This window comes from Geotrypetes seraphini, chromosome 6 (assembly GCF_902459505.1).
Source record: "Geotrypetes seraphini chromosome 6, aGeoSer1.1, whole genome shotgun sequence".
Lineage (NCBI taxonomy): Eukaryota > Metazoa > Chordata > Amphibia > Gymnophiona > Dermophiidae > Geotrypetes > Geotrypetes seraphini.
In genome coordinates this window covers 27,213,001-27,240,980 of record NC_047089.1, presented here as the reverse complement: position 1 = coordinate 27,240,980, position 27,980 = coordinate 27,213,001, and the positions used below count along the sequence as shown (strand labels likewise).

The 27,980-nt window shown below is 43.2% G+C and overlaps 1 protein-coding gene across 4 annotated transcripts in view; it reads right to left on the bottom strand.

The window, feature by feature from the left end:
• CEP295 (centrosomal protein 295) overlaps positions 1-27,980 on the bottom strand; it is a 161,685-nt gene that overhangs the window by 84,376 nt on the left and 49,329 nt on the right. For all 4 annotated transcript variants that reach the window (XM_033950484.1, XM_033950485.1, XM_033950483.1 and 1 more), the window contains 4 exons: positions 21,909-22,092; positions 20,944-21,108; positions 17,525-17,749; positions 11,432-11,538 (listed from right to left, as the gene is read on the bottom strand). In XM_033950484.1, coding sequence (XP_033806375.1) covers positions 11,432-11,538; positions 17,525-17,749; positions 20,944-21,108; positions 21,909-22,092 — 681 coding nt within the window. The remainder of the gene's footprint in view (positions 1-11,431; positions 11,539-17,524; positions 17,750-20,943; positions 21,109-21,908; positions 22,093-27,980) is intronic.

Below are 27,980 nucleotides of genomic sequence, written 5' to 3'. Positions count from 1 at the left end.
ACTATTTTGCCTTTCAGCCATGTCTGGATGAACCGCAGAGCTCTCAACTCGTCTGTTGATGGACCATGCCCTCTGTGAGGGCAGCCAATGCCCTTATACTGGATGACCCTCACAATGAAACCCCTCCCCCCCAGTCATAAAGACTGGCATCTATTGTCAGGATCACCCAAGACTCTATGCGGAGAGGGAGGCATCTGGATAGCCACCACTGCAGATTCTGGTACACTTCCGCTGTCCAGGCTAACTGCGACTGGAGAGAGTCGCTCTGAGGTGTCCAATGTGCTAACAGTGTGCTCTGAAGAGAATGAAGATGGGCTCTTGCCCATGGAATCACCTCTATGATCGCCACCATTGAGCCTAGAACCTACAGGTAATGCCAAGATGTAAGCATTGGTAGCTCTAAAATCTCCAGGATCTGGCATCTGAGCTTGTTTGTGTGGTTCTAGAAAAAAGATTCACCCTCTTCTGTATTGAGCAGAACCCCCAAATTCTCCAGACATTGAGTGGGTTCTAGGTAACTTTTTCTGAAATTTATAGTCCACCCCAGACCCTAAAGGAGCTGAACCTTCTTGAGATACTACCGGGTGACATTCCATATTGGATAGTGCTCCGATCAGCCAATTGCCCAAGTATGGATGAACTTGGAGGTTTGCTGCTGCCACCAGCATTACTTTGGTAAAGGTATGAGGTGCCATTGTCAATCCGAAGGGCAACGCCGAAAACTAGAAATGGTTCTCTAGCACATGGAACCCAAGAAATCTTCTGTGATCTCAGAAAATGGGTATATGCAGGTAAGCCTCAGTCAAATTCAGTGAGGCCAAAAATTCACCAGAACTACTGAGGAGATGACTGATCTCACTGTTTCCATCTGGAATCTGAGAACCTTTAATGCTGCATTGAGATCCAGGACTGGTCTCTAATCTTCTGAGTCTTTCTTGGGCATGATAAAGTATATTGAGTATTTGCCTGAGCCCAAGTCTGTGCCTGGCACTAGCTCTATGGCTCCAATTTGCAACAGTCTTTGGACAGTCGCTCTGACCTTGGCTTCTTTCACTGGTCTTCCTGCCGGAGAGTTCAGAAAGATGTCCCAGAAAGGACAACAGAATTTGAGTCTGTAACCTTTTCGAATGATGTCCAGCACCCACTGGTCTGATGAAATCTGAGCCTAAGTCTCCCAGAACTCCAAGATGGAATATGCTGACACTTTACTCATGACCCTGAACATGTCATAAATAGCATCAGCTACATAGTCCTCCCCAACCAGTAACATAAGAGGGCACCCTGTCTCCTCTGCGGCCAGATTCTGGTGCAGCCTTTTTTGGCATGAACACATCACAAAAGAGACTGCAGCCACAATTAAGGTCAAATGCCGATGCCTCAAACTGATGTTTAAGGACTACGTCCACTCTGAAATCCTGCGAATCCTTCAAGTATACTCCACCTTCACTACGCAGCCAAGTTCTTTTAGTAACCTAAGCCACCAGAGAATCCACCTTAGGTGGAATAAATAACTGCTGGAAAACAGAAGCTATGGGATACAATTTCAACATTGCCCTGGCCCCCGTTAGAGGGCCCTCAGGTGTCTCCAAATGCCGATATCATCCTGGTAATCTCCGATTATGAAGGGAAGCACATGGACTGTGACTTGGTACTGCTTAACAGCGAGAGCTGGGCAGTAGAAACCTGTGGGGACTCTAAATTCAACTCCTGTAGAGAAACTGTAATAACCTCAGTTAAGTCTCCTCTCAGGGTTAGGGGGCATCTGTGCAAAGGCATTTCGCTGGCGATTTCAAGTCATGTTTAAGAGGCTTTACATACTAGATTTCTGGCTTTCAGCACCTCCTGACCTGTGAAGTGACCAGAGGGGGGCCAAGTCCATAGTTTCCATCTCCCTTGTGTGCCCTGTGGCACATGGAACAGGGGTGCTACTCATCCAACCATCCAGTGCAAAGTTGGCATGAAATGGGGCTTAAACCACCTGAGGAGTCCATAATAATTGATTTGAGGCAGGAGGCAGTTTTTGAAATAAAACTGGAAATCCAATATGGCCGTCGCAGCAGCATTTTGGCAACAAAAATCAGTCAGTGGGAGCAAACCCAAAAGTCCAAAATTACTGAAAATAAGACTTTAGAGATGGGGGACCCTTGGGATACCCTCAGAAACCCTTAGTTTTGCTGTACTTGGACCCACTCTGATTTTCCCGTAGACAGTAATGAGCTGTACTCACAGATCTGCCATGTGCTGTGCCTGCATCAGCTTCTCACTGCAGGAGGAAATGGAAAAGGGATTTCTGCCTCAGCCAAGCATGGGTAACTCCAGTGGCTTGTCTCTTCAAGCTGCCTTTTATTCAGGTTTCAAACCTGAAACCTCCAACCCCTCACACTCCTACATGATTCTTCAGGGGAGGGGGGGGGGGGACACAGCCGACCTCCGCCAAACTTCCTGGCCGGTGAATGGGTCAAATCAGCCTGCACCCAAGCACCTGATGCCACAGGGCAAGCACTGCTCCCAGGGAATCTATTCCTGAGCACCAAATGTTAAAGCAGGCCGGCCAGGAAGGAGCTCTTTTTAAAACTGTGGCCCTCTTGGCTACAGACCCCAACATCTGGCCCTTTACCCAGGCAGAGCTGTCCCAGCACTACTGGGAACTTGTTAGCACAGGGAAGCCTAAAAATATATTGGGTTAAATCCCAAAAATAAAACATCTAGTGTAGAGCATATGAAAAGACATCTCAACTCATAGAAGTTAAGACTGAGGAGAGGAGGGCACTGCCCAGAAAGACAAGGAGGCGGAGAGAAGATGATGATTGATGTCTTCTGCAAGCAACTCACGAGTTGAGTAGTTTAACCCATCTGTAAGGAATCACACGCTGTTTGCACAGGAACAGTCTCTTAATAATGCTAGGGTGTGTTCTCAGATATAAGTAGGGGAGGTGAAGTGGCAAATCACCTGTCCTAAATGACTTAGCTATGTTCCCCAGCTAACTACAAAAAAGATACAATTTTAAATTTATATGTTGGCTCAATGAGCAACCTCCTGGCTATCATTTCCTGAAAGAGATATGGAGCAGGCCAAACGAAAGTCAAAAACCAAGGAGACCAAGGTCAAAGGGTATGCCAAATGCAGAGAGCTTTATTAGCAAAAATAGTGGAGAGATCAAAACCATGCCCGACTCAGCTAAGTTTCACCTGATCAGGCTGTCTCAGGGGCCTACAATACCTGATTGGTGAAGGAAATTGCTTGCACCAAACTAGCTAAATATTGTTCTCCCTCTCAAATATTCCTGTCCTGGTCAGCATGGACAACCCTGGTAACAATGGGGCTAACCTGGTGGCCGAAGCTTTCACAAAAATCTGACTCACAATTCAACATTAAAATAAGCTATGAACCTACTAGGGCAGGATATTTCCCAAGCTTGGGAATCACCATAATGAAGGCTCTATTGACATTTAGAGGAAATATCTTAGCTGCTAAACACCTAATGAGATCCAAGATGGCCGCGAGCTTGTTTCTCTGAATAAGATGCCCTGAGATTTTCTTTGCCTAATCGTTGAAATTTCTATTTGGTAGTGAGTTTGTTCTTCCCCTACCTGCAATGCCGAAGCGAAGAGGTCGGAGCACCGCTCCTGCCTCGCGGTGAACCAGTGGAGTCCCCATCGGCACTATTGAAAATATTCTCAGGCGCATGCAGAATGTAGCTGGAACATCGGAGAGCAGCCCGCAGGAGACGCTGCGTATGGGTGGTTCAGCAGCAGTTCTCCCTGGGCCTGACACAACTCTTAGCCCCGACACTCGAGCTCCGCCCCCGCAACCCTGGATAACAAGCTCTCCAAGAGTTGAGGAAACCCCAGAGGAAGGGTTGTTTCCATCAACTGAGGCAAGGTAGACATCGCTGGAAAACTTGGAAAGAAGGGGCAATCCAATGAGAAACCCCCTCTAGGGAACCGGAGGAATTTCCATCAGCGGGTGCAGGGATTACCCAGTTGGAGGAGGAACAAGAAGAATCAACGAGTGGTGAACACTTTTTCACTGGTCAAGTGCAAACTTTTCTAAATAAACCCTCTGAGGCGACTTTTGATGCTTTCTAGGATCTTGTGGCTAACTTTAATTACATAGAAGGAAAATTGATTGAGCATACAAAGGAATTGAAAGAGGTTAAGACAGAATTGAATGACTAAATCCAACACTCAGAAGACTGAAAAAGATGTAAATTCCTTTAAACAAATACAAAAGACCTTAATAAAAGATAATATAAATCTTAGAAGGAAAATTGAAACTTTAGATAATACGTCACGGAGTAACAATTTAAGATTGATAAATTTTCCTACGGTCACAATGGTGGCTCAGAGAAATAATTAAAATATACTTTCAAGAGGTTTTGGGCATATCGGAGGATCTCTTACCTCCACTTTCTCAGGCTTATTATTTACCTTCAAGAGATGAACCCCAAAATCAAGGTCTATTAAACCAAGAAGCTATGGATGTCTCAGCTCTTCTTGAGACGTGAGATAAAGAAATTGCTACTCCAGCAACTTTGATAATAACTGTAGCTTTGCAACCAGATAAATTATGGAGTTTGAGACTATTCTTTAAAAAGACAGAAACAATTCCTTGGCTATAGAATGCAGATGTATCCAGATTTATCACATGAGATGCAGAAGCGTAGGCGTGAATTTCTATTACTTAAGCCAGGAGTCTTAGCTTTGGGGGCTACTTTTTACTTGCGTCACCCTTGTAAGTGTATTGTGCATCATCAAGCTAATAAGTATGTTTTCTTTGAACCGTATCAATTAACTTCTTTCTTGTCACTCACCCGACTGGATAAAGAAAAATCTTAAAATCTTAAACAGCTGATGAAAGTACAGTAGTCAAAATTTCCCCTGCAGTACAGCATAAGGAAGATTGGGTAATCGGAGCTTTCAGAGATATGCCTGTATCTTATCTGATGATACCGATTGCTATTTCTGAACAGCTCTCTCTTTTAATGACAAACTCCCCATCACTTTGAAGACCTTGACAAAAATATGACCCCAACCAAGGTGACAGCAAATGTGATAAAATCCTTCCTGCCCTCCTATGGAACCTACAAAGTTTGTACTTGTAATACAGCTGCTGGTTTATCACTACCTCATATATCATTGTATTAAGGGCTATTACTAGTGCTGCCTGATTCAGTAAAAAATAAATAAATTTTGATTTGATTCAGCCTATTGAATCGATTTTTCGATTTGATTTCCTGCCGAAGTGGGTGTTTTTTCCAAATATCCTGGTGGGTTTATTTTATACTATTTCCTTCCAAAAAATAAGCTGATGCTAGACCCAAAAGCCCATATACTTAATTTGAGTTAAACTGAATTAGCGACTTTGGATCTCAAGTGCCCGCAGTTATTAGCCAACAGAACTAGTCTGGGCTCAAGGGAATAGTGTGTTTCACAAGTCTTTTGAAGGGGTTTATTTTATAGCCTCTTCACCCCCTTTGCCCTCTCCTATCCACACTGGCGCTGTGGTGTAGACCAAAAATTTGCAGCTGTACTCACTCGAGGAACGTAGGGAGAGGAGACATGATCGAGACGTTTAAATATATTACCGGCCGTATCGAGATGGAAGAAGAGATTCTCTTTCTCAAAGGACCCTCAGCCACAAGAGGGCATCTGCTCAAACTCAGGGGCGGGAAATTTAATGGCGACACCAGGAAATATTTCTTTACCGAGAGAGTGGTTGATCCTAGGAACGAGCTCCCGGTGCAGGTGATCGATGCAAACAGCATGCAAGAATTTAAGAGCAAATGGGATGCCCATGTGGGATCCCTTAGAGGGTTAAGCCAAGGGAACCTGTCACCAGGAGTGGGATCCCTAGGATAGTAGACTTGGGGGTGGGTCAGTAGAGTGGGCAGACCTGATGGGCTATGGCCCTTATCTGCCGTCATCTTCTATGTTTCTATGTTTCTAAATAAACAACCAAAAAAGACTTTTCCTCTCTGTTAAATCCTAGCTCACGTTTGCGGTCTAACACCAGCTCTGGCAGGATACAGTTTTCAAATCTGACATATTGTAATCACAAAACAGAAAATAAAATTATTTTTTCTACCTTTTGTTGTCTGGTCATTATTCAAATCTTGTTGGAGCCAGGCTCTGGTTGTCTTTTGCTAACTCTCTTGCCAGGGTCTCCTTCTTTCTTGGTGCTAACCATTCATTTTCCATATCTGTCCTCCCCTTCCGTTTCCCTTCTCTCCCCTGGAGGTCTAGTATCTTCCCTTTTTTCATCTCCATCCCCGCAGCTGTAGCGATGGACCACACCATCCCCAGATCCACCATCTCTCCTATTGTCAACTACCCTTTCATCCAGCATCTCTCCCTCCTTCCCCAGTGTAACATTTCTCCTTCCCATCCATCTCGACCTTTCCATGAGTCCAACACTTTCTGCCTCCTGCACGCTTTCTCTCTGTCCTTGCTTCTTCCCTCGAGTCTTGCCTCTTTCCCTTCTTCCCATCCCCCCAACCCAACATGCTCTCTCTCCCCATGCACCATCTCACCCTCCCCTCCAGTGTGTAGCACCTTTCTTTTCCCTCTCTTTCTGCCAGGTGCAGCAGCATCTGTTATCCCTTCCTTTTACTTCCCCCTGTCCAGCAGTACCCCTTCTCCTTTCTCTCCCTCCGTGTACTTCTAGACCAGGGCCCCCCTCCCCCGAAGACCTGCCCCCCTTCTTTGCAGGTCCTCCTGCTCTTACCACAGCCTGCAGAGAGGATCGCCGGTGCTCTAGCGATCCTTGCAGGCTGCCTTCGTCCTCAAAAGCACATTCCCTCTGGCGCAATCCTGCCCCTGACGCCAGAGGAAGGGTGGGACTGCGTCAGAGGGAACGTGCTTCTGAGCACAACAGCAGCCTGCAAGGATCGCTAGAGCACCAGCGATCCTCTCTGCCAGGGGGGAAGCTGGAAGATGCAGCAAAGAGCGCCTGCATGGAACAAGGTAAAACCAGGATTTGTGCAGCTGTTCCCGACTGACCTTCCCCCTTCAAAGCAGGAGTGGCAGCAGCAGGCCAGCAATAGGCAGCGCAGCCGCTCCTGCTTTAGGAATTGGGATGGGTCACCAAATCGGCAAGGCTGATTTTTTTTTTTAATCGAATCGATTCACCTGAAGTGAATCATAGTAACATAGTACATGACGGTAGATAAAGACCCGAATGGTCCATCCAGTCTGCCCAACCTGATTCAATTTAATTTTTTTTTTTTAAATTTTTTCTTCTTAGCTATTTCTGGGCAAGAATCCAAAGCTTTACCCGGTACTGTGCTTGGGTTCCAACTGCCGAAATCTCTGTTAAGACTTACTCCATCCCATCTACACCCTCCCAGCCATTGAAGCCCTCCCCTGCCCATCCTCCACCAAACGGCCATACACAGATACAGACCGTGCAAGTCTGCCCAGTAACTGGCCTAGTTCAATATTTAATATTATTTTCTGATTCTAAATCTTCTGTGTTCATCCCACGCTTCTTTGAACTCAGTCACAGTTTTACTCTCCACCACCTCTCTCGGGAGCGCATTCCAGGCATCCACTACCCTCTCTGTAAAGTAGAATTTCCTAACATTGCCCCTGAATCTACCACCCCTCAACCTGAAATTATGTCCTCTGGTTTTACCATTTTCCTTTCTCTGGAAAAGATTTTGTTCTATGTTAATACCCTTCAAGTATTTGAACGTCTGAATCATATCTCCCCTGTCTCTCCTTTCCTCTAGGGCAGGGGTGTCCAATGGCAGTCCTCGAGGGCCGCAATCCAGTCGGGTTTTCAGGATTTCCCCAGTGAATATGCATTGAAAGCAGTGCATGCACATAGATTTCATGCATATTCATTAGGGAAATCCTGAAAACCCGACTGGACTGCAGCCCTCGAGGACCGACATTGGACACCCCTGCTCTAGGGTATACATATTCAGGGCTTCCAGTCTCTCCTCATACTTCTTCTGGCACAAGCCTCCTATCATTTTCGTCGCCCTCCTCTGGACCGCCTCAAGTCTTCTTACGTCTTTCGCCAGATACGGTCTCCAAAACTGAACACAATACTCCAAGTGGGGCTTCACCAATGACCTGTACAGGGGCATCAACACCTTCTTCCTTCTACTGACTACGCCTCTCTTTATACAGCCCAGCATCCTTCTGGCAGCAGCCACTGCCTTGTCACACTGTTTTTTCGCCTTTAGATCTTCGGACACTATAACCCCAAGGTCCCTCTCCCCGTCCGTGCATATCAGCTTCTCTCCTCCCAGCATATACGGTTCCTTCCTATTATTAATTCCCAAATGCATTACTCTGCATTTCTTTGCATTGAATTTTAGTTGCCAGGCATTAGACCATTCCTCTAACTTTTGCAGATCCTTTTTCATATTTTCCACTCCCTCTTCGGTGTCTACTCTGTTACAAATCTTGGTATCATCTGCAAAAAGGCACACTTTTCCTTCTAACCCTTCAGCAATGTCACTCACAAACATATTGAACAGGATTGGCCCCAGCACCGAACCCTGAGGGACTCCACTAGTCACCTTTCCTTCCTTCGAGCGACTTCCATTAACCACCACCCTCTGGCGTCTGTCCGACAGCCAGTTTCTGACCCAGTTCACTACTTTAGGTCCTAACTTCAGCCCTTCAAGTTTGTTCAACAGCCTCCTATGAGGAACTGTATCAAAGGCTTTGCTGAAATCCAAGTAAATTACATCTAGCATATGTCCTCGATCCAGCTCTCTGGTCACCCAATCAAAAAATTCAATCAGGTTCGTTTGGCACGATTTACCTTTTGTAAAGCCATGTTGCCTCGGATCCTGTAACCCATTAGATTCAAGGAAATACACTATCCTTTCTTTCAGCAACACTTCCATTATTTTTCCAACAACTGAAGTGAGGCTCACCGGCCTGTAGTTTCCTGCTTCATCCCTGTGACCACTTTTATGAATAGGGACCACATCCGCTCTCCTCCAATCCCCAGGAATCACTCCCGTCTCCAGAGATTTGTTGAACAAGTCTTTAATAGAACACTCCAGAATCTCTCTGAGCTCCCTTAGTATCCTGGGATGGATCCCGTCTGGTCTCATCGCTTTGTCCACCTTCAGTTTTTCAAGTTGCTCATAAACACCCTCCTCCGTGAACGGCGCAGAATCTACTCCATTTTCTCGTGTAACTTTGCCAGACAATCTCGGTCCTTCTCCAGGATTTTCTTCTGTGAACACAGAACAGAAGTATTTGTTTAGCACATTTGCTTTCTCCTCATCACTCTCCACATATTTGTTCCCAGCATCTTTTAGCCTAGCAATTCCATTTTTTATCTTCCTCCTTTCACTAATATCTGAAAAAATTTTTATCTCCCTTTTTTACATTTTTAGCCATTTGTTCTTCCGCCTGTGCCTTCGCCAAACGTATCTCTCTCTTGGCTTCTTTCAGTTTCACCCTGTAGTCCTTTCTGCTCTCCTCTTGGGTTTTTTTATATTTCACGAACGCCAACTCTTTCGCCTTTATTTTCTCAGCCATTAGGTTGGAGAACCATATCGGCTTCCTTTTTCTCTTGTTTTTATTGATTTTCTTCACATAAAGGTCTGTAGCCATTTTTATCGCTCCTTTCAGCTTAGACCACTGTCTTTCCACTTCTCTTATGTCCTCCCATCCTAACAGCTCTTTCTTCAGGTACTTTCCCATTGCATTAAAGTCCGTACGTTTGAAATCTAGGACTTTAAGTATCGTGCGGCCGCTCTCCACTTTAGCCGTTATATCAAACCAAACCGTTTGATGATCGCTACTTCCCAGGTGAGCACCCACTCGAACATTAGAGATACTCTCTCCATTTGTGGGGACCAGATCCAATATCGCTTTTTCCCTTGTGGGTTCTGTCACCATTTGTCTGAGCAGAACCTCTTGAAAGGCATCCACAATCTCCCTACTTCTTTCCAATTCCGCAGACGGAACATTCCAGTCCGCATCCGGCAGGTTGAAATCTTCCAACAGCAGAACCTCCTCTTTCCTTCCAAACTTTTGGATATCCACAATCAGATCCTTATCAATTTGCTGCGATTGAGTCGGAGGTCTCTAGACTACACCCACGTAGATAGAAGTTCCATCTTCTCTTTTCAGAGCAATCCATATCGCTTCATAGAATTGATTCATAGAATCGGAAATCGGGCAGCACTAGCTATTACAGTCAACAGGATTACATTATTGGCCACTGTGGGGCTCTTATAATGTTGGACCTCTTATCTTACAAACAAACTAGAAATCACTGCCTTCTACTGAATCCTACGGTCCCTAAATCCAACCAAATAATATGATCAGAAATTCCTAAGGATCCTATCTCCACTGCACCCACAGAGAGAGAGAAAGAGAAAGAAAGAACACAATTATAGTACTTGGAATGGGGGGATGGGAGTCTGCTGGAGTGGTAGAAAGCAGAAGAGCAGGGAAGGGAGGGATCAAACCTGAGCTTGGGGGCACAGAATAAAGTTGGAGGTTTTTGCTGGGGGTGGGTGGATGGGCTGGGAAGAGCAAGGAAATGCAAGAGGAGCAAAGAGCTGGTGAACAGCGAAGGGAGAGGACATAAAACAGAAGAGAGAGAAAGAAAACTGAAGTGAGCTTAACAGTGTGCTGGAGAAGGAGACCAAGAAAGCTGGGGTAGGGGGCAGGACGTTGATAAGGAAGACAGACAAGGGGGATGGTGACCCTAGGAAGAGCAAGAAGTAGACAGAAAGGGAAGGGAGTTCAAGGAAAAACAGGAGAAAGTCAAATAAGGGGTGGTGGACCTGGGCTTATACTAGGAAATTCTGCACCTCTGAGTGGTATTTTATAGTATTGAATTATAAAGCTTTAATCAAAAAAATACTGTTACATGAACAAATTCTGCATTTTGCAGAATTTTCAAATATCATGTACAGAATTTTCAGTATTTTGCTCAGAATTTCCCCATGAGTAAAAATAAAAACAAAAAACAAAGAAAAATCCAATGAAGACTGCAGTATAGGAACAACAAACGGGAAACAAGAGAAAACTACAGACAATATGTACAAGATGCAGGTTATGTTTATTGCATCAAATATTAAATGCAGTCAATGATACCACCTTTCAACAGACCAACAGACCCGACACAGTCCATGTTTCAGTAAACACGCCTTCTTCAGGGGTCCAAGTTTGTGCTGGAACCGTCGGTTCGTGATTATCTCATAACTGCATAGGCTCATGTTCATTATCAATTTAAATTGCGGTTTGATTAAAAACCTTATCAACTTTGGACCCCTGAAGAAGGTGTGTTTACCGAAACACAGACTGTGTCAGGTCTGTTGAAAGGTGGTATCATTGACTGCATTTAATATTTGATACAATAAACATAGCCTGCATCTAGTACATATTGTCTGCAGTTTTCTCTTTTTTCTCGTTAAAAATACAAACAAAACATTCCTTATACCTGCTTTTGTTTATCTGCAGTCATTCTAATTTTTGTAGCTTGTTCTTGAGGATGAAGCAGAACCGACTTCCCTGATACAATAACGCTGTCATCCAACTGTGGAGGATCTAAGCAGGAAATGAAAATCACACAAATTCATGAGGCTTGAAATACAGATTTACTATCAAAATGTTCTAAACAAGAGTCACTATTTGCTTTTGCAGTACTGCTAAAAAAGATGACTGAAAAAAAATGCCATCATGCACAAAACTCAATGCACAACTGAGATAACTTTAAAAAAGGGAAATAATGATTCTGCCATTTTCATTTTTTGAGATACCAAGGTGGTCAACACATACAAAAATTCCATTGCACCCCGACTGTGCTAGCTATAGGGAGATAATATCCTCCTACAGAGCATCACAGCAGCATCTTCTAGCAGTCCTCTTGGTTTGGCAATTATTTTTATGATACCACACGCAAGCCTATTCAGTGGTTGCGCCTACTTTGTGGAATGCCCTTCCTTTGGGCTTGACACAGGAGAATAACCCAAGCAAGTTCAAATCCAGTCTCAAAACTTCTCTTTTTAAAGATGTTTCTGAGATTTATAGATAGGACTAAACACATGTGAGACTTAGACAATGGCACATTTCAGATAATTCCCCTCTCACTTTCGTTTTCCCATCCCCCCTCCTTTTATTTTTATGAAATGTATCCCATTCATTTCCCTTTTATAGCATATGTTACCTGTTATTTGATGTATTTTATGTTGTCTTTTCCTCATGTTACTTATATTTTCTAATTTTTCTTTTTATTATTATAAATTTTGTACAATGTACACCACTTTGGTAATTAAAGCGGTATATCAAACTTCAATAAACTTGAAACCTAAAGCTGGTTTACTTCACCTAATACCTGATGACTGAAAGGGCCCCCCAGAATGTTTCCATCAACCAACAGTACTATATAGTATGATTCCCCTTGGCTGTCTTAGCCACAGGCTAAGGCCTAGGGCTTTCAGAACATTAGATGACAGACTATGTCCTTGGTGTAGCAAAGGGATTTAACTGCTCACTGGAGCCACTGGTCTCTCACCAGCTGTCCTGGACAAAGACTCCCTCTGAAACCACAAATGTTGTATCTGAAGTGAGAAAGGAGGACCCTGCTCCATTCCTCTTAAGAGACATCTTTCAACCTGGGTAAATATAGACCCCTAAAAGGTGGAAAAGATAGCATGACCTTGTCCATGTGAAGATCACCTCTGGGGAAGAGTGCAATATGTAACATGCATATCTGTCTAAGGTGCTAAATCCAAAGTCATCCATCCAACACAAATAAAGCATGATATAGGGGTACTAGGGTCTGAGGACTCCATCCCTATGAATTGAGGCAAAATGAGGTGTTTTGAAGAAGTTGGAACTTAGAAAACAAATCAAGAAATCAAAGATGGCTGTGGCGGCACAAAAAACAGCTTCAAATTGCTTCAGGGCTCACAAAAAAAATAGGATCTTAGAGGAGGGGGACCAAAGACCTAACTGCAGAAACAGTCAAAACACAGTTTAAGACTCCCCTGATTTTTTTCCCACAGGCTGTCACAGCCTGTACTCACAGACTATGTGCTGGGGAAATGATGCTGCAGCCTACTTCAGCTCCTTTTAAGTGTAGCTGGATACGGAGGGATTCTCTGCCTCAAGCTGCCAGTCAGATGCCACACCGGGATCTTCAGGCTGCTAGTTGGTCCGTAGTCAAACTGATCCTCTACTCCCCCCACGACTGCTAAAGACAACTCAGAAAAAGAAAGGGGGAGGCAAAGCTGCAGCCAGCACCCTGAGCACCCCGAAGGTTGCTATTGATGCTTGACTATCTGCGCTAAAGCTCCTGACCAAGTAAAGGAAGTGAGCAAGTGCTGAGGGCCCAGAAACCTGAGCTCCACAAATCTTCAGCAGGCAGGCTATACAGGTCCCCGGATACACCTGCCAGCTACAGACTGAACATCTGCTCCTCTCCAAGCAGGCAAAGCAGTCTCTTGAAGCCGTGTAAAAAAACCACGAACAAACAGAAAAAGGCATTGCAAAACAAGAGAGAAATAAACGGAACAGATCAGCGAGACAACAACATGCTTGCCAGCAGAAGGAAGAACTGAAGGCTATTAAACTCTATGAAAGGAGCAAGCCTCAGGCAACTGGTGTTGGAACCGACAAGGGATCAGGCAATACTGGACCTGATACTTACCAATGGAGAAAGTGTCACAGAGGTCTCGGTGGGCAACACATTGGCCTCCAGTGACCACAACATGGTATGGTTCAATATCAGGAAAGGTTTCACTAAATCTACTACACTAACCAAAGTCCTCAAATTCAAGGACACAAATTTCAAAGAAATGGGAGACTTCGTTCACCAGGCGCTACAAAGCCAAGAAGAAACCGATAACGTGGAAGACATGTAGTCGACTTTGAAAGCAACCATACAAGAAGCAACAAACCGCTATGTAAAATCAGTAAGTAAACGGCGAAGGAACAATAAGCCACAGTGGTTTACTGTGGAGATCTCAGACCTGATCAAGGAGAAGAAAAAAGCATTCATCTCTTACAAACAATCAGGGAAGCAGGACTCTAGAGCAGACTACCTGGCCAAATCAAAAGCCGTCAAAACAGCAGTCAGGGAGGCTAAATTCCTCATGGAGGAGTCTCTAGCAAAGAACATCCAGAAGGGAGATAAATCCTTCTTCAGGTATATCAGTGATAGAAGAAAAAACTCAGGCGGGATTGTACGTCTTAGGAAACCAGACGGAGACTATGTGGAAAAGGATTCGGAAAAAGCCCAACTATTAAATGAATACTTCTGCTCAGTCTTCACCCGAGAAGCGCTAGGGCTCGGCCTTCAGCTACAGACAAGGGTTGGCTCAGTTGACCCGTTTAGTAACTTTGAGTTTACGCCCAGCAGTGTCTACGGTGAGCTGTCAAAGCTCAAGGTTAACAAAGCAATGGGGCCGGACAACCTGCACCCCAGGGTGCTTAGGGAGCTGAGTGATGTCTTGGCGGAGCCACTGTCCGCGCTCTTCAACCTCTCCCTTAGTACAGGCAGCGTCCCGTTGGACTGGAGGACGGCTAACGTCATTCCACTCCACAAGAAAGGCTCAAAGATGGAGACATCAAACTACAGACCAGTGAGTAACATCGATAGTGAGCAAACTAATGGAAACTCTAATCAAACACCAATTAGATAAGATCCTGGATGAGGAGAATCTACGGGATCCCCGACAACATGGATTTACTAAGGGGAGATCCTGCCAATCCAACCTGATCAGCTTCTTTGACTGGGTAACGGGGAAGCTGGATATAGGGGAGTCCCTGGACATCGTGTACCTGAACTTTAGCAAAGCATTCGATAGCGTACCACACCGCAGGTTACTGAGCAAGATGAGTTCTATAGGATTAGGTAACACATTGACGAAATGGGTTGGGAGCTGGCTTGGAGGTAGGCTCCAAAGGGTGGTGGTGAACGGCACCCCCTCCGAAATGACGGAGGTGATTAGTGGAGTACCACAGGGCTCAGTCTTGGGCCCAATCCTATTCAACATCTTTATAAGAGACTTGGCAGAAGGGCTTCGAGGTAAAATAACATTATTCGCCGATGACGCCAAACTGAGTAATGTAGTGGGCAAATGCACAACAGACGAAGATTCAGTGCCCGACAACATGATGCACGACCTACTCCTACTGGAGCGATGGTCTAGGACATGGCAACTCAACTTCAATGCCAAAAAATGCAAAGTTATGCACCTGGGCAGCCAGAATCCATGCAAGTCTTATACCCTTAATGGCGAGATCCTAGCAAAAACGGTAGCAGAACGAGACTTGGGGGTAATCGTCAGTGAGGACATGAAGTCTGCCAATCAAGTGGAGAAGGCTTCGTCCAAGGCAAGACAAATCATGGGCTGCATACGAAGGGGTTTCGTCAGTCGTAAGGCGGAAGTCATTATGCCATTGTATAGATCCATGGTGAGGCCCCACCTGGAATACTGTGTGCAATTCTGGAGGCCGCATTATCGCAAGGATGTGCTGAGACTGGAGTCGGTGCAAAGAATGGCCACCCGGATGGTCTCGGGACTCAAGGATCTACCATACGAAAAACGGCTTGACAAATTACAGCTATACTCGCTCGAGGAGCGCAGAGAGAGGGGGGACATGATCAAGACGTTCAAGTATCTTACGGGCCGCATCGAGGCGGAGGAAGATATCTTCTTTTTCAAGGGTCCCACGACAACAAGAGGGCATCCGTTGAAAATCAGGGGCGGGAAACTACGAGGTGACACCAGGAAATTCTTTTTCACTGAAAGAGTGGTTGATCGCTGGAATAGTCTTCCACTACAGGTGATTGAGGCCAAATGGGATCGGCACATGGGATCTATTCACAGGGCAAAGGTAGGAGAGGGACATTAAGGTGGGCAGACTAGATGGGCCGTGGGCCCTTATTTGCCGTCTATTTCTATGTTTCTATGTTTCTATGAAGGGGCAACAGAGACCATGGAGGAGGAAGAGGAGAAGGAGTTGAAAAGCTGTGATTGATTTCTTCTGCAGTATGCTTGTGAGCACAGATGGATAACCCTATGGTTCAGCATACCATCCCTATTGTACTGGAAGTTGCTTTCCTCCACTGCTAATTCCAGATTTTACTCCTTTCATCTTGCTGCACCACATGCCTGGAATAAACTACCTGAGCCTGTGCATCATGCCCCTTCCATTGTTCAAAAGTAGGCTGAAAACCCACCTTTTTGAGATAGCCTTCAGCTCATAACTCTATTGTCCTTTGCTCACCGCCCTAGCCAGCGGTTTAACCATCCCCACAAACTGTAACCCCTCTTGTCTGTCTTTATTGATTGTGAGCTCATTTGAGCAGGAACTATTTCCTTTATGACTTTGTATAGTGCTGCACAAATCTGGTAGTGCTCTAGAAAGAATTAATAGTAGTAGCAGTATGTCTGGAAGAAGCTTAAGATGAGCACCATTCCCATGTTTTCAGCTGCCTCCAGGACTTCCACAGAAGGTGAGGACCATGAAACCATATATTCTTTGAACCATATATTCCTGGCAGTCATAATACACTTCCTTCATCCTAGCGGCACACAGCCAGCACCAGACCGACTGCACATGTTTTAGACCACAATGAGCTGTTTCAGCACTTTCCACATCTGAAAAAGCATTTAGCATAATAATCAGGAGCCATTACCACCAGACAAAATTGCTACTGCCAGTCCCTGCTGGTGCCCAAATCCTACTCCTAACGAACACTGCCTCGCTCACATCTAGTGCACTACTCTCAGTGCTCACTGACTCTTTTACATCAGTCACACTTAAGAAGCCAACTTCCACCACCAAGCACAGCCTTACACCGTCTGACCCCAGAAAGTCAAGATGCCCCCATCAACCCCAAGACTCTCGATGCTCTACTTGCAGGCAGAAAAGCTCCATCTTAACTTTTTTTTAAAAGGCATACTGTTATTTGGTATTTCCATGAGAGCAAAAAGTCAAATATCCTCTAATAATAACAAGTTATTACTCATTATGACAGGGTTGCCATACAGCATATTATGAAAAACTGGAAAAATTGGGACCGTTTGAATTATAGCTTCTGGTAGAATTCGTTATGTTATATATTTAAAATGGAAAGGGTAATTGCTATGCAGCAGGGGAATTTTAAGACATTTCAGGATATTTGGGAGCCATTAACAAAATATTGTAATGAATGAATATCAGTTTTTCCCCTTGAATATGCACGTCCAAGATGGGGAGAGGGGGGTGAGAGGGATATCTTGTTTCCTTATGAATGCAAATAATGTGGGGAGGGGGGGGGTTATTATATGTTTTCTTGTATTTGAAGAGACTATTTTTTATGGGAGAGGGAGGGATATGAGATATGAATTAGATTTTAATAGGATATTAAGTGTTGTATTTCAGTATAAATTGATGTTATATTCTGTTACACTTATTGTAAGTTTTAAAAAAGAATAAAGAATTAAAAAAGGCAAAACACACAATACTATAGTCTCTAAATGCCAAAAACTATTCTTATACAGAAAACTCAATGCAAACTGAACAGCCAAAGAGGGCTTACCTATGGGTGGTACGTCAGCATGAAGCTCCTTTTCTCCGTTTTGTTCAGCACTGTTTCCATCTAGTTGTGTTTCTCTAACAGGAAGGGACCCAGACTCAATTGTATCATTAAAAGTTTCTACCTCTGTCTTAGACATCCAGTGATTTTTCTGAGTTCTGATCTTACTTAACAATTTCTTTAAGACCAGGTTTGATGGAGGTTGAACAGGTCCTTTTGTTGTAGGCACTTTGAAGGGAATAAAAACACCCCAAATATATTACAATGATATTGCTAGATATAAACACTAGGTTACAATTGCTTCAATGTAAAAGTACAGCTACTTACCGGTAACAGGTGTTATCCAGGGACAGCAGGCAGATATTCTCACAGATGGGCGACGTCATCCACGGAGCCCCGGTATGGACAGTGCAAAAATGTACTGTACTGTCACTTTAAACGTCTTTAAAGGCACCAGCGCACGTGCAGTATGGGCAGTCTCAAGATTTTTAAAGTTTAAAGTGACAGTACACTTTTGTACTGTCCATACCAGGGTTCTGTGGATGACGTCACCCATCTGTGAGAATATACTGCCTGCTTGTCCTAGGATAATATGCCGACAGAGAACCTAACTAAATGAGATTTACTAACCAACTGTAAGCATTAACACATTATTTGCCATGAGTCCTGTTCATTAACAGCCTGCATTAAATTATGAGCCTAAAAACAGCTTTCCAACAGGTATAGCAAATTGTCCCAATATTGTAATTCCTTGAACACACATTTAACAAAAGTTAAGTAGGGAAAGGGTGCAGAGACATTTGTTCTGGAATGCTTCCCATAGAGATTTGTAGAAATAGCAGGGAATGGGAGCATAACGTGTAGATGCAAATGGGTTTGTAAGTAGTGAAGAAGTGCATGAACAGAAGTGTGTGGGATGTGGTTTTGTAATGGGGAGGAGTTTGTATGGATGGAAAGGGTTTATGCAAAGGTTACAAGTGTACAGGCTGTGGGATCCTAGGGGAAAGCGAATGGCTGTATGATTTTTGGGGTTTGTTTTTTCCCCCCAATTCTTTATTCTTCTTACATCAAGTACACAATATTACATCAATTGAATCAAACACATCACTTGAAATTCTTTCTATTATCATCTAAAATACATAAATTATCTCCCTCCCGCACCCATCCTTCTCACAAATATTGTAATCAAAAATATATATGTGTGTTATATTCATAAATATTGATTAAAGCTTTGATATAACTATATATCACCCCCTTCCCATAATTATAATTATACTTTCAGTGTAAAAAGGCGTCTAATCATTACAATAAGTTTTTTTAAAAAACAAGTGTACTTGTGAGGGAGTTTGTATGTATGGATGTGTATGTATTTGGCAAGCGGGTTATTAAATGGTGGCATGTATACATGTGTTTGGGTGGATATGTGTGAAGATCCTGTGGGTTAGCATATGTGGTAGGGTAAGAAATTTGTAGGGTGCGTTTTATTTTCAGGAGGGGTAATGGCTATGTGAAAGAAGAGGTTGGGTTAATTGAGAAGTTATGTTAGTTTCCCTGTCTGTGAGGGTCTGGGTGTGCATCTGTATAGTGCAGTGTGATGTAATATGCATAGGAATGTCTTGCCTCACCAATTTGCTTGACTTATTTGAAGGTATGAATAAACATGTGGATAAAGGTTAGCTGGTTGATACAGCGTATCTAGATTTTCAGAATGATTTAAGTTAAGTGTTGCCGCTCTAGCAACGCTGTTGTTTTAAATAGGCAGTGTACTGTCAGGTCTTACCCTTGTTCAAGGGGAATTACAGTCTCCTGGCCTCCCATCTCCTTTTGAAACCTCAAATCCTCCAGAAGGGACAATTCACTCTGGGACAGTAAAAGCATAAAATCTGACTTCCAATATCCCCAGTCATTATTGGACTGGTTCTCTGGCTCCTGCTCAAGAATTTCCGCTGTAGGAAGTGCCCCAGAGGAGCACCCATCCCTTTGCACAGACACCATTGCCCCCTCGACTGATGTGGAAGACCCCCCCCAAAAGTTTAAGTAGGCTTAGAAAAACTGTGGTAAATCCCTCAAGTAGGGACCCCCCGGGATGCTTTTCCGGCTTTCACTTTGCCATTTCTTGGGCTCCGCAGTGTTCACATACCTGCACTTTACCTGAGCTCTATCCAAAGAGGGGCTTTTCCCAGAACAAGGAGCCCTCTGCAATCCCCTAAGCCAGAGGATCCAGCCCCTTCCTTACATGCCCTGTAGCACGTGGAACACAGCCACTGTTCCGCCGACCATCCATCGCAAATCTGGAATGATACAGGGGTATCTCCACTAGAGGAGTCCATCCCAAGCGGTTTTAATTCAAAATCGGGACACTCCAAAATGGACGCCACAGCAGCATGGTCATTATAAAAGCAGCCCAGGAAAACCCACTCAAGGGTCCAAAAATTCAGGGAAGATGTTTTTAGAGATGGGGGACCTTAAAACCAGCCCCAGCAACCCTTGAAACCTGCAAATTCAGACCCCTCCCCAATTTTCCCATAGACATCAAAAGGCAGTACTTGCTGTCTCTCTGTGCAGGGTTAGCCTGCTGCAGCTGTCACAGATGCTGGGAATGGAGAAGAGACTGCCTCACAGTACACTAGTTCCATGTGCTTGAATCTTCAGGCTGCCAGTTAGACATAATCCCCCGTGGATCTATGCACAAGTGTGGGGGGGTGTAATTTACGTAGCTGGCACCCATTAAGCCCTGCTGGTTCAAACAATGAGGCCAAGCAGCCTGTGCTCAAGCAGCTGATAAATTGGAATGTGAGCTAGCTTCAAGGAGAATAGACCCCAAGTTCCAATGCAGATCGGCCAGACAGGAACTCCAAGGGTTGCCTTGCTAGCTGCAGATGTCTGACCCAGTGCCTGTGTCCTCTCCCAGGCAGAGCTGCCCTGAGGTCACAAAGGACTTTTCCAGCACCAGAAAGCCTTAAACTCGGAGAACACCCCCCCCCCGAAAATATATAATAAAAGATTAAAAGAGCAGCTCCGAATCACACCTTCTCAACTCGCTAGCAAAAGGAAAAAACTGAAAGGAACTCGACAGCACTGGGGAAGGAGGTGGAGCTGAAGAATATAAATTTCATTCTTCTGCAATCAATTTGCAGAATATCACCTATTATCAAGACTTGTTATGTCCTTTGCACCAGAATTAACATTAAGACTCAACTTTCCCAATGCCCGAGTTAAACCTGACATATTTTTAAGTGAAATCTGTTTTTATTAAGCAACAACCAGAACAAAAGCAAACAGCGGGACAAAAAGCATTTCAAAATTTGGAAACAAAGCTCCCTTCCCCCAAGAGGACTGGACTGATGTCCTCTCAGGTTACACAGCATCCCGACCCCATTTTTAAGAACACATTAGTAGCATTCCTTATGCCTTGGATTTACCAGAATCAGATGTAACTGCTCCAGATTTGCCATCTGCTGATTCATGCTGCTTGCCATACACATGGTCAGGCTCCACAGATAAATCCAAGTCTTCATCCTGGGTCTGAACAGAGGGTGCTGGCAGAGGCTCCGGTTCTAGGCGCAATACCATATCTCCTTTCACTTCTTAAATGAAAGAAAAAGATTTAAATAAGGCAACTTAACCTTCCTCCACAATTTGATGCCAGACAAAGACACATTCTCTCAGTTGAATAATGGAATGATTCACGAAAACTGACAAGTCTAGTGTATGAGCTGAAAGGGCTATATCACAGTTTATTCAACCCATTCAATTTATTCTCTAGATTGGGAATTTTCATGAATCTATGAGCTCCTTTTACTAAGGTGCGCTTGCAGTTTTAGCACGTGCTACAATGCCCTGCGCGCTAAACGCCAACGCCTCCATAGAGCTTGCGTTAGTATTTTTCATTTAGCGCGTGGTTTGCGTGCGCTAATCTTGAGCGCACGCTAAAAACGCTAGCGCACCTTAGTAAAAGGAGCCCTATAATTTTGGGGATAATAATTAAAAATTAATAGGAATTTCTAACCTAAATTCATATTCTGAAATACTGTACCAAAATTGAGGGCCTGTTTTACAAAGCCGCGCGACAACAGCCCCGAAGCCCTTTAAACCTCTATGGGCTTTGAGGGCCGTTACCATGCTGCAGCCGCTTGCGTGGCTTTGTAAAACAGGCCCTAAGTTTTAAATTAATCATAGATGTTTAGAGGTTTATCAAATCATCTTAGTATAGTCCACTATTTGGATTACAGACAACACTGTGAAAATTTGATCTTGGCAAAGTCATTTGGCCTTTGCTTACTTAGAAACACAAGTTTTCATCCCTTAGCCTGTAAGAGTTGAGAAGAAACTTTAAAAAAACAAAACAAAAACCTTTAATAAATGCAAAATAATGATCGCATCTTACTTCGGTTTTCTGTGTATAAGTCTTCAAAGGCAAATTCTAGCTCCCTCTGCCACTCTTCTTTAATTTCAGTACGGCGGTACCCAGGTTCAAACAGTTGTTGTGGCATCTGGGCCACAATCTGCCTCCGTCGGGCAAGATCCACAGACTGCATCTGTTCAAGTTCCTTCAGGAGTTTCTCTCGGTCCTTCAAGCATACAGTAGTTACAATTAGCAGCTTGTTTACTCTTAGAAAATAGGCAGTTTGATGACTAACAATATAATATTTCCTCTCTACCGGAATATTAATTTTTTATTTCATAAATAGCTTGCTATGTGTAAAACTTGGTAAGTTGCTGTTTTCAAAAACCATCTTCACAGATCACTTTGGCCATGAAGAAACATTCAGTTCTATCAATTTCTTCCATTTTACTGATAAAGTTTTTTTATTCCTCTTTAAAACACTATCAAACAAGAACATAGAATGATATTAATAACCAAGCCTGAAGAAATATAAAACTATATTCTTCCACCCATATGCCATAGAGGTATTTAAATATCCCAAGCATCTTAAAGTGGTTTAACAGCTAGAAAAGGTGACAGCAAAAGCCAGAAGGATGCTTGGGTGGACAGGAATAGAAATGATCACCAGAAAAAGAGGCAACTGCACTTCTGGACAATGTCTCTGGTTAAACTTAATTTGTATTACTATGCACAATTCTGGAGACTGCAATTTTTAAAGTGTTCAGTGGTCCTTGACATAAAAAAACATATGAGGAAACACTTAAAAACCTCAATAAGTATTATTTTGAAGAAAGGCAGGAGGGGTAATATGATTGAGGCATTAGCATATGGGGGATGTACAATGCCGATTTATGATTCAAGCTTGGTGTAAGGGTTCCTACCAAGTCTGGAATGGGTTCGCATATTTATTCTTTGGAGTTGGAGGGGGGATGGGCATGGGAACTCTTGCTTGGTATTTTATATTAATATCATCATTCTGTGTTCTTATTCTTCTTTGATTTTGGTTTAATAAAAATGGATCTATTAAAAAAAAAAAAAACACCACCCCAATGGCATAAATGAACAGGAAGCATTTCTTCTTCAATTGAAAGGAAGCTCTGGAACCAGGGAGCACTGGATGAAGGCAAAAGGGGACAGAATCAGGAATAATTGAAAAAGCACATTTTTTTAATGGTAAGGGTGCTGGATGCGTGGAACAGCCTCTAGCTAACATGATGGAGACGGGACAGTATCTGAATTAAATAAGACATGGGACAAGCACAAACAATCTCTTAAGGGAGAGGAAAGGATTATAGAACTTATTAGTTGGTATGGATGGACAGACTGCGTAGGCCATATGGCCTTTATCTGTTGACATTTTTTTTATTTATAAGTGTGAAGATTTAAGACAATAATTTCTGACCACCTTTCTACTTTTTGAATATCTTTGTAATTGCTTTCATGTTGTAAGTATATTACATAGATCAGTGAAAAATTCCAAAAGGCATTTTGATTTTTACCTTTCAGGTAACAGAATGTGAAAAATGTCCAGGGGTGTGAAGAATTTTACAAGGCTCCATATGTAATTTCAAAAAGCAGGAACCCAATAAATCTAGACCTAGGTTTATATGTCTGCTTCTAACTTATACTTGTTTCTTATGCGGAGTTACTCATCTGTAGCAGGTGTTCTCCAAAGACAGAAGTACTATATATATTCTCACATTTGGGTAATGTCGTCTGACAGAGCCCTGGCATGGACACTACCCAGAGTTCAAGAAAATTCTCAAAGCCTTTGGCAGCATCTCACTACATACGCACAGGTGTATGCATGAGTATGCAGGACCAGCAGTATCATTAAAAAAAAACAACTGAAGAACAATTTCTCGGGGAGGTGTGAAGGGATATAAGAATGTGTGTCCTGCTGTCCTCAAAGAACATCTGCTATAGATGAGTAACTCCACTTTCTATGAGGACAAACAGGACATAATCTTCTCACATTTGGAAATCCCTAGCTACCAGGATCACTGAAAAAACACCACTAAAGGACAAAAGGGGTGTGCAACAGGTAAGACCAAAGAACGAATTAGCCTGAAACATCACAGAAGGTTGTATCTATCTCCAGAGGCACACAGTGAGAAGCTTTATACCCAGATAACGAACTTGCTGGCCAAGCATGTTCCGTCTGCATGGCACTTTCTCCAAATGCTAGGCTCCATGGCATGGGTGAAGGCTCACATGTGTCCTCTCCAGAGCGCTCTGCTATTGCATTGGGCGCCACAATTGAACTCCCTGCAGATGACTGCCATGGACTCTGGAATCCTGTGTCAGTAAGTGCTGGTGGCTCTACCCACAGGCTTTATCAAGGGACATGTCTCTCAGAATAGCTTTGTGGGTAATTGTGATGATGGATGCCAGCCCGATCCAGGGGTGTTCATCAGCCTCCCAAAGGAAGTGGTCAATCAGTCTGTTTCTCCTCCACACAGGTAGAGCTTGACCCCCAATCTGGGGAGCTCCAAGCACCGAAAGCCATCAAAAAACCACGAAAAAGACAAAAACAAAAATAAAGAAATATATACAGAGCTGATCAGAAAGACTCCTTCCAGCTCGTGTGAAGTAAGGAAAAACTGAAGGAGACAATAGAGCTCTCTAGTGAAGGAGGAGATGTTAAAAAGCTAGAGTGGATTCCTTCTGCACAGCTCATAAGCATGGGGAGAATACCCTACCATCCAGAATGACTTACCTATTGCACTAGAAATACAATGAATGAGGTAAACTCAAAATCAGCAAATTTAAACGTAATAGGACTACCATGAAACAGTTTAAAAAATAAACATTTAAACACTGAAATTCAAATAGCAGAAATAAAATACAATGTCAGTTTAATACTTACTAAACACCTAATAAGCACACATTAGTACACTAATGGTTTTCTACAATACAGCTCATCATATAGCCGAGAGGCCAAGTACAAATATTAGAGAGGGACAAGAATGGAGGTACTTCCTGTGACTTTCCCTCTCCTGTATCTGTATGTGGGTTTAAGCATTCTTTAAGTTCAGAAAGCATAGCCAGATGTTTGTCTGAATCATGGGAAACCATCCTGAACTTTTCTTTGACCAGATATTTGTTCAAGGCCTTTAGGTCTAGGACTGGATGAAATTCCACCCCTCCATGTTTTTGGGCATGAGGAAGTACTTGGAATATATTCCCTTCCCTTCTTTCCCCGATGATAGAGACTCAACCACATGGTTCTGTAAAATGGAAGAGAGGAATGAGAGATGAAATTTGTTATTGTTGGTGAGTAATTTGAAGGAACCAGACACAAAATTTAGGGAGTAACCTCCCCTCCCCAGACTATCTGAAGAACCCATTGGTTGGAGGTTATAAGAGGTCATCTTGCTTAGAAAAGAAAATTCAGCCTCCCTCCTACCAGTAGGCCATCTAGAACAGTTATTTCATTGTGGCTATCTATACTTTTCTGGAGCAAGTCAAAAGCTTGACTCTTGCTTCAATTGGGGAGTTAGCTTGGTCTTCTGAGGCATCTGCTGCCTAGGCCTGGAGTAGAGCCCTTGGGTCTGTTGGGAAAGCCAAGCTGGAGAAGTATACCTATATCACTGAGTAGTAGTAGTAGTCCTGGCTGGGTAACCACATCAATGGAGCCAGGCTGACCTATGGCGCCTTTTGGAGAAATTAAAACCTTACTGTTTTACTGCTTCATCTCCTAAACAGAAGCCACACTAAATTTATACTTTCCTACTGTCTATTTCTTGTGTAATATATTGTACCCTCACTTTTTGCATTCTGTAATTCGCTGATTGTCCAGCCCTCTTCAATGTAAACTGCCTAGAAGTCATCTGACTATGGTGGTATAGAAGAATAAAGTTATTATTATTATTATTAGAACACCACCCAAGAACCTCTGAGAAGTGGAGGCTGCAGGAGTGGTCGAAAGAGGGAATTCATGGTATTAGTTCTCTTCCTGATAAATTAGCAACCTCTTCCACCTTGTCCCCAAGAAAACTGTTATTCAAAGTTGTTAAATCACAAGAGGATTGTAAAAAATTGCAAGAGGGCTTTACAAGACTGGGAAACTGGGTATCCAAATGACGGATGATATTTAATGTGAGCAGTACAAAGTAATGATTGTGGGAAAGAGGAATCCAAACTATAGCTACATGATGCAATGTTCCACATTCGGGGGTCACCACCCAGGAAAAGAATCTAAGTGTTATTGTTGACGATATATTGAAACCCTCTGCTTAGTGTACAGCAGTGATGGCTAAGAAAAAAAGCATACTTAGAAATTATTAGGAAAGGAATGGAAGACAAAAATGAGAATGTTGTAATGTCTTTATATCGCTCCATGGTGCAACCGTACCTTGAATAAAGTGTGCAATTCTGATCACCGTATCTTTTTTTTTTTTTTTTTTATAATTTCTTTATTCATTTTTAAACTTACATCAAGTGTACAGTAAATATCAACCAAATATAATACAACATCACTTGAAAAATTTTCAATATCATACACCAAGAAGATTTAACCCCCACCCCCTCCCAAATTCATATACAACTAATATATACCACATGAAAATAATATCTTACGACAATCATCTATATATTCTTAATGGAAAAACAAGAAATCCCCCCCCCCAAATCCACATGTGTATTAAGATTGGGAAAAGTGTAACTTATTCATTACTATAATTTAATCACCGTATCTAAAAGAAAAAAAAAAAGATATACAGTAGTGGAATTAGACATGGTACAGAGAAGGGCAACCAAAATGATAAAGGGAATAGGATGACTTTCCTAAAAAGGAAAGGCTAAAACAGCTAGGCTCTTCAACCTGGAGAAGAGACAGTTCCAGGGAGAGATGATTACCACTACTACTATCCATTCAATCATGTCCAACCCTTGGATACTTTGTAGACCAGGGATCTCAAAGTCCCTCCTTGAGGGCCGCAATCCAGTCGGGTTTTCAGGATTTCTGCAATGAATATGCATGAGATCTATGTGCATGCACTGCTTTCAATGCATAGTCATTGGAGAAATCCTGAAAACCCAACTGGATTGCGGCCCTCAAGGAGGGACTTTGAGACCCCTGTTGTAGACCAATCCTCACCATGCTTCCCTGTTTTCCCACAGCTTCTTTCAATTACTTGATGTTCATTCTTATGTCGTTCTTGACGGTATCCAGCCAACGGGCCTTTGGTCTCCCCTGCTTCCTTTTACCACTGACCATTCTGAGTAGCACCTTCTTTTCTAGTGAATTTACCCTCATCACGTGTAATCTAGTAATCTTGCCTTCCAGGGACAACTCTGGGTTTATATGATCAAGAACATCTTTGTTGGTGATCCTAGCTGTCCATAGGATTCGTAGAAGTCTTGTCCAGCACCAAGGCTCAAAGGCGTTGATTTTTCTTCTATCTGCTTTTGTGAGTGTCCATGTCTCACAGCCATATTTCATGATTAGGAACACAATGGCAGTGATCATTCTTTGTTCAACAGTGATCGAGAAGTCCTTGCACTTCCATATTTGGTTCATGCTCACTATGGCTGCACATCCCAGTGTTAATCGACGTTTGATTTACATAGAAACATAGAAGATGATGGCAGAAAAGGGCTATAGCCCATCAAGTCTGCCCACCCTACTGACCCATCCTCTTAAGTCTATACCTAGCGACCGATATTCCAGTTCGACCTTCGTAGGGATCCCACATAGGTATGACAGATTTCTGCTGTCAAACCACCACTGTGATCAATGAAGGACCCAAGGAAAACAAAGCTGTCAACCACTTTTATTTCTTCATTTTTGATCTACATTTTTGATCTACATATGGACTTTCTTGTTGGCGGTAGTCATGATTTTGGTCTTCTTGATGTTTAGGTAAAGTGCCATCTTCTCACTTTCTTCTTTCAGCTTCAGGATCAACTTCTTGAGGTTCTTCTCACTCTCTGCCAGCAGGGCAGTATCATCTGCGTATCTCAGATTACTGATGGTTTGTCCGTCTATTTTCACCCCAAAACTCAAATCATCTAAGTCCAGCTTCATCTAAGTCCAGCTTCCTCATGATTACTTCTGCATAGAGGCTG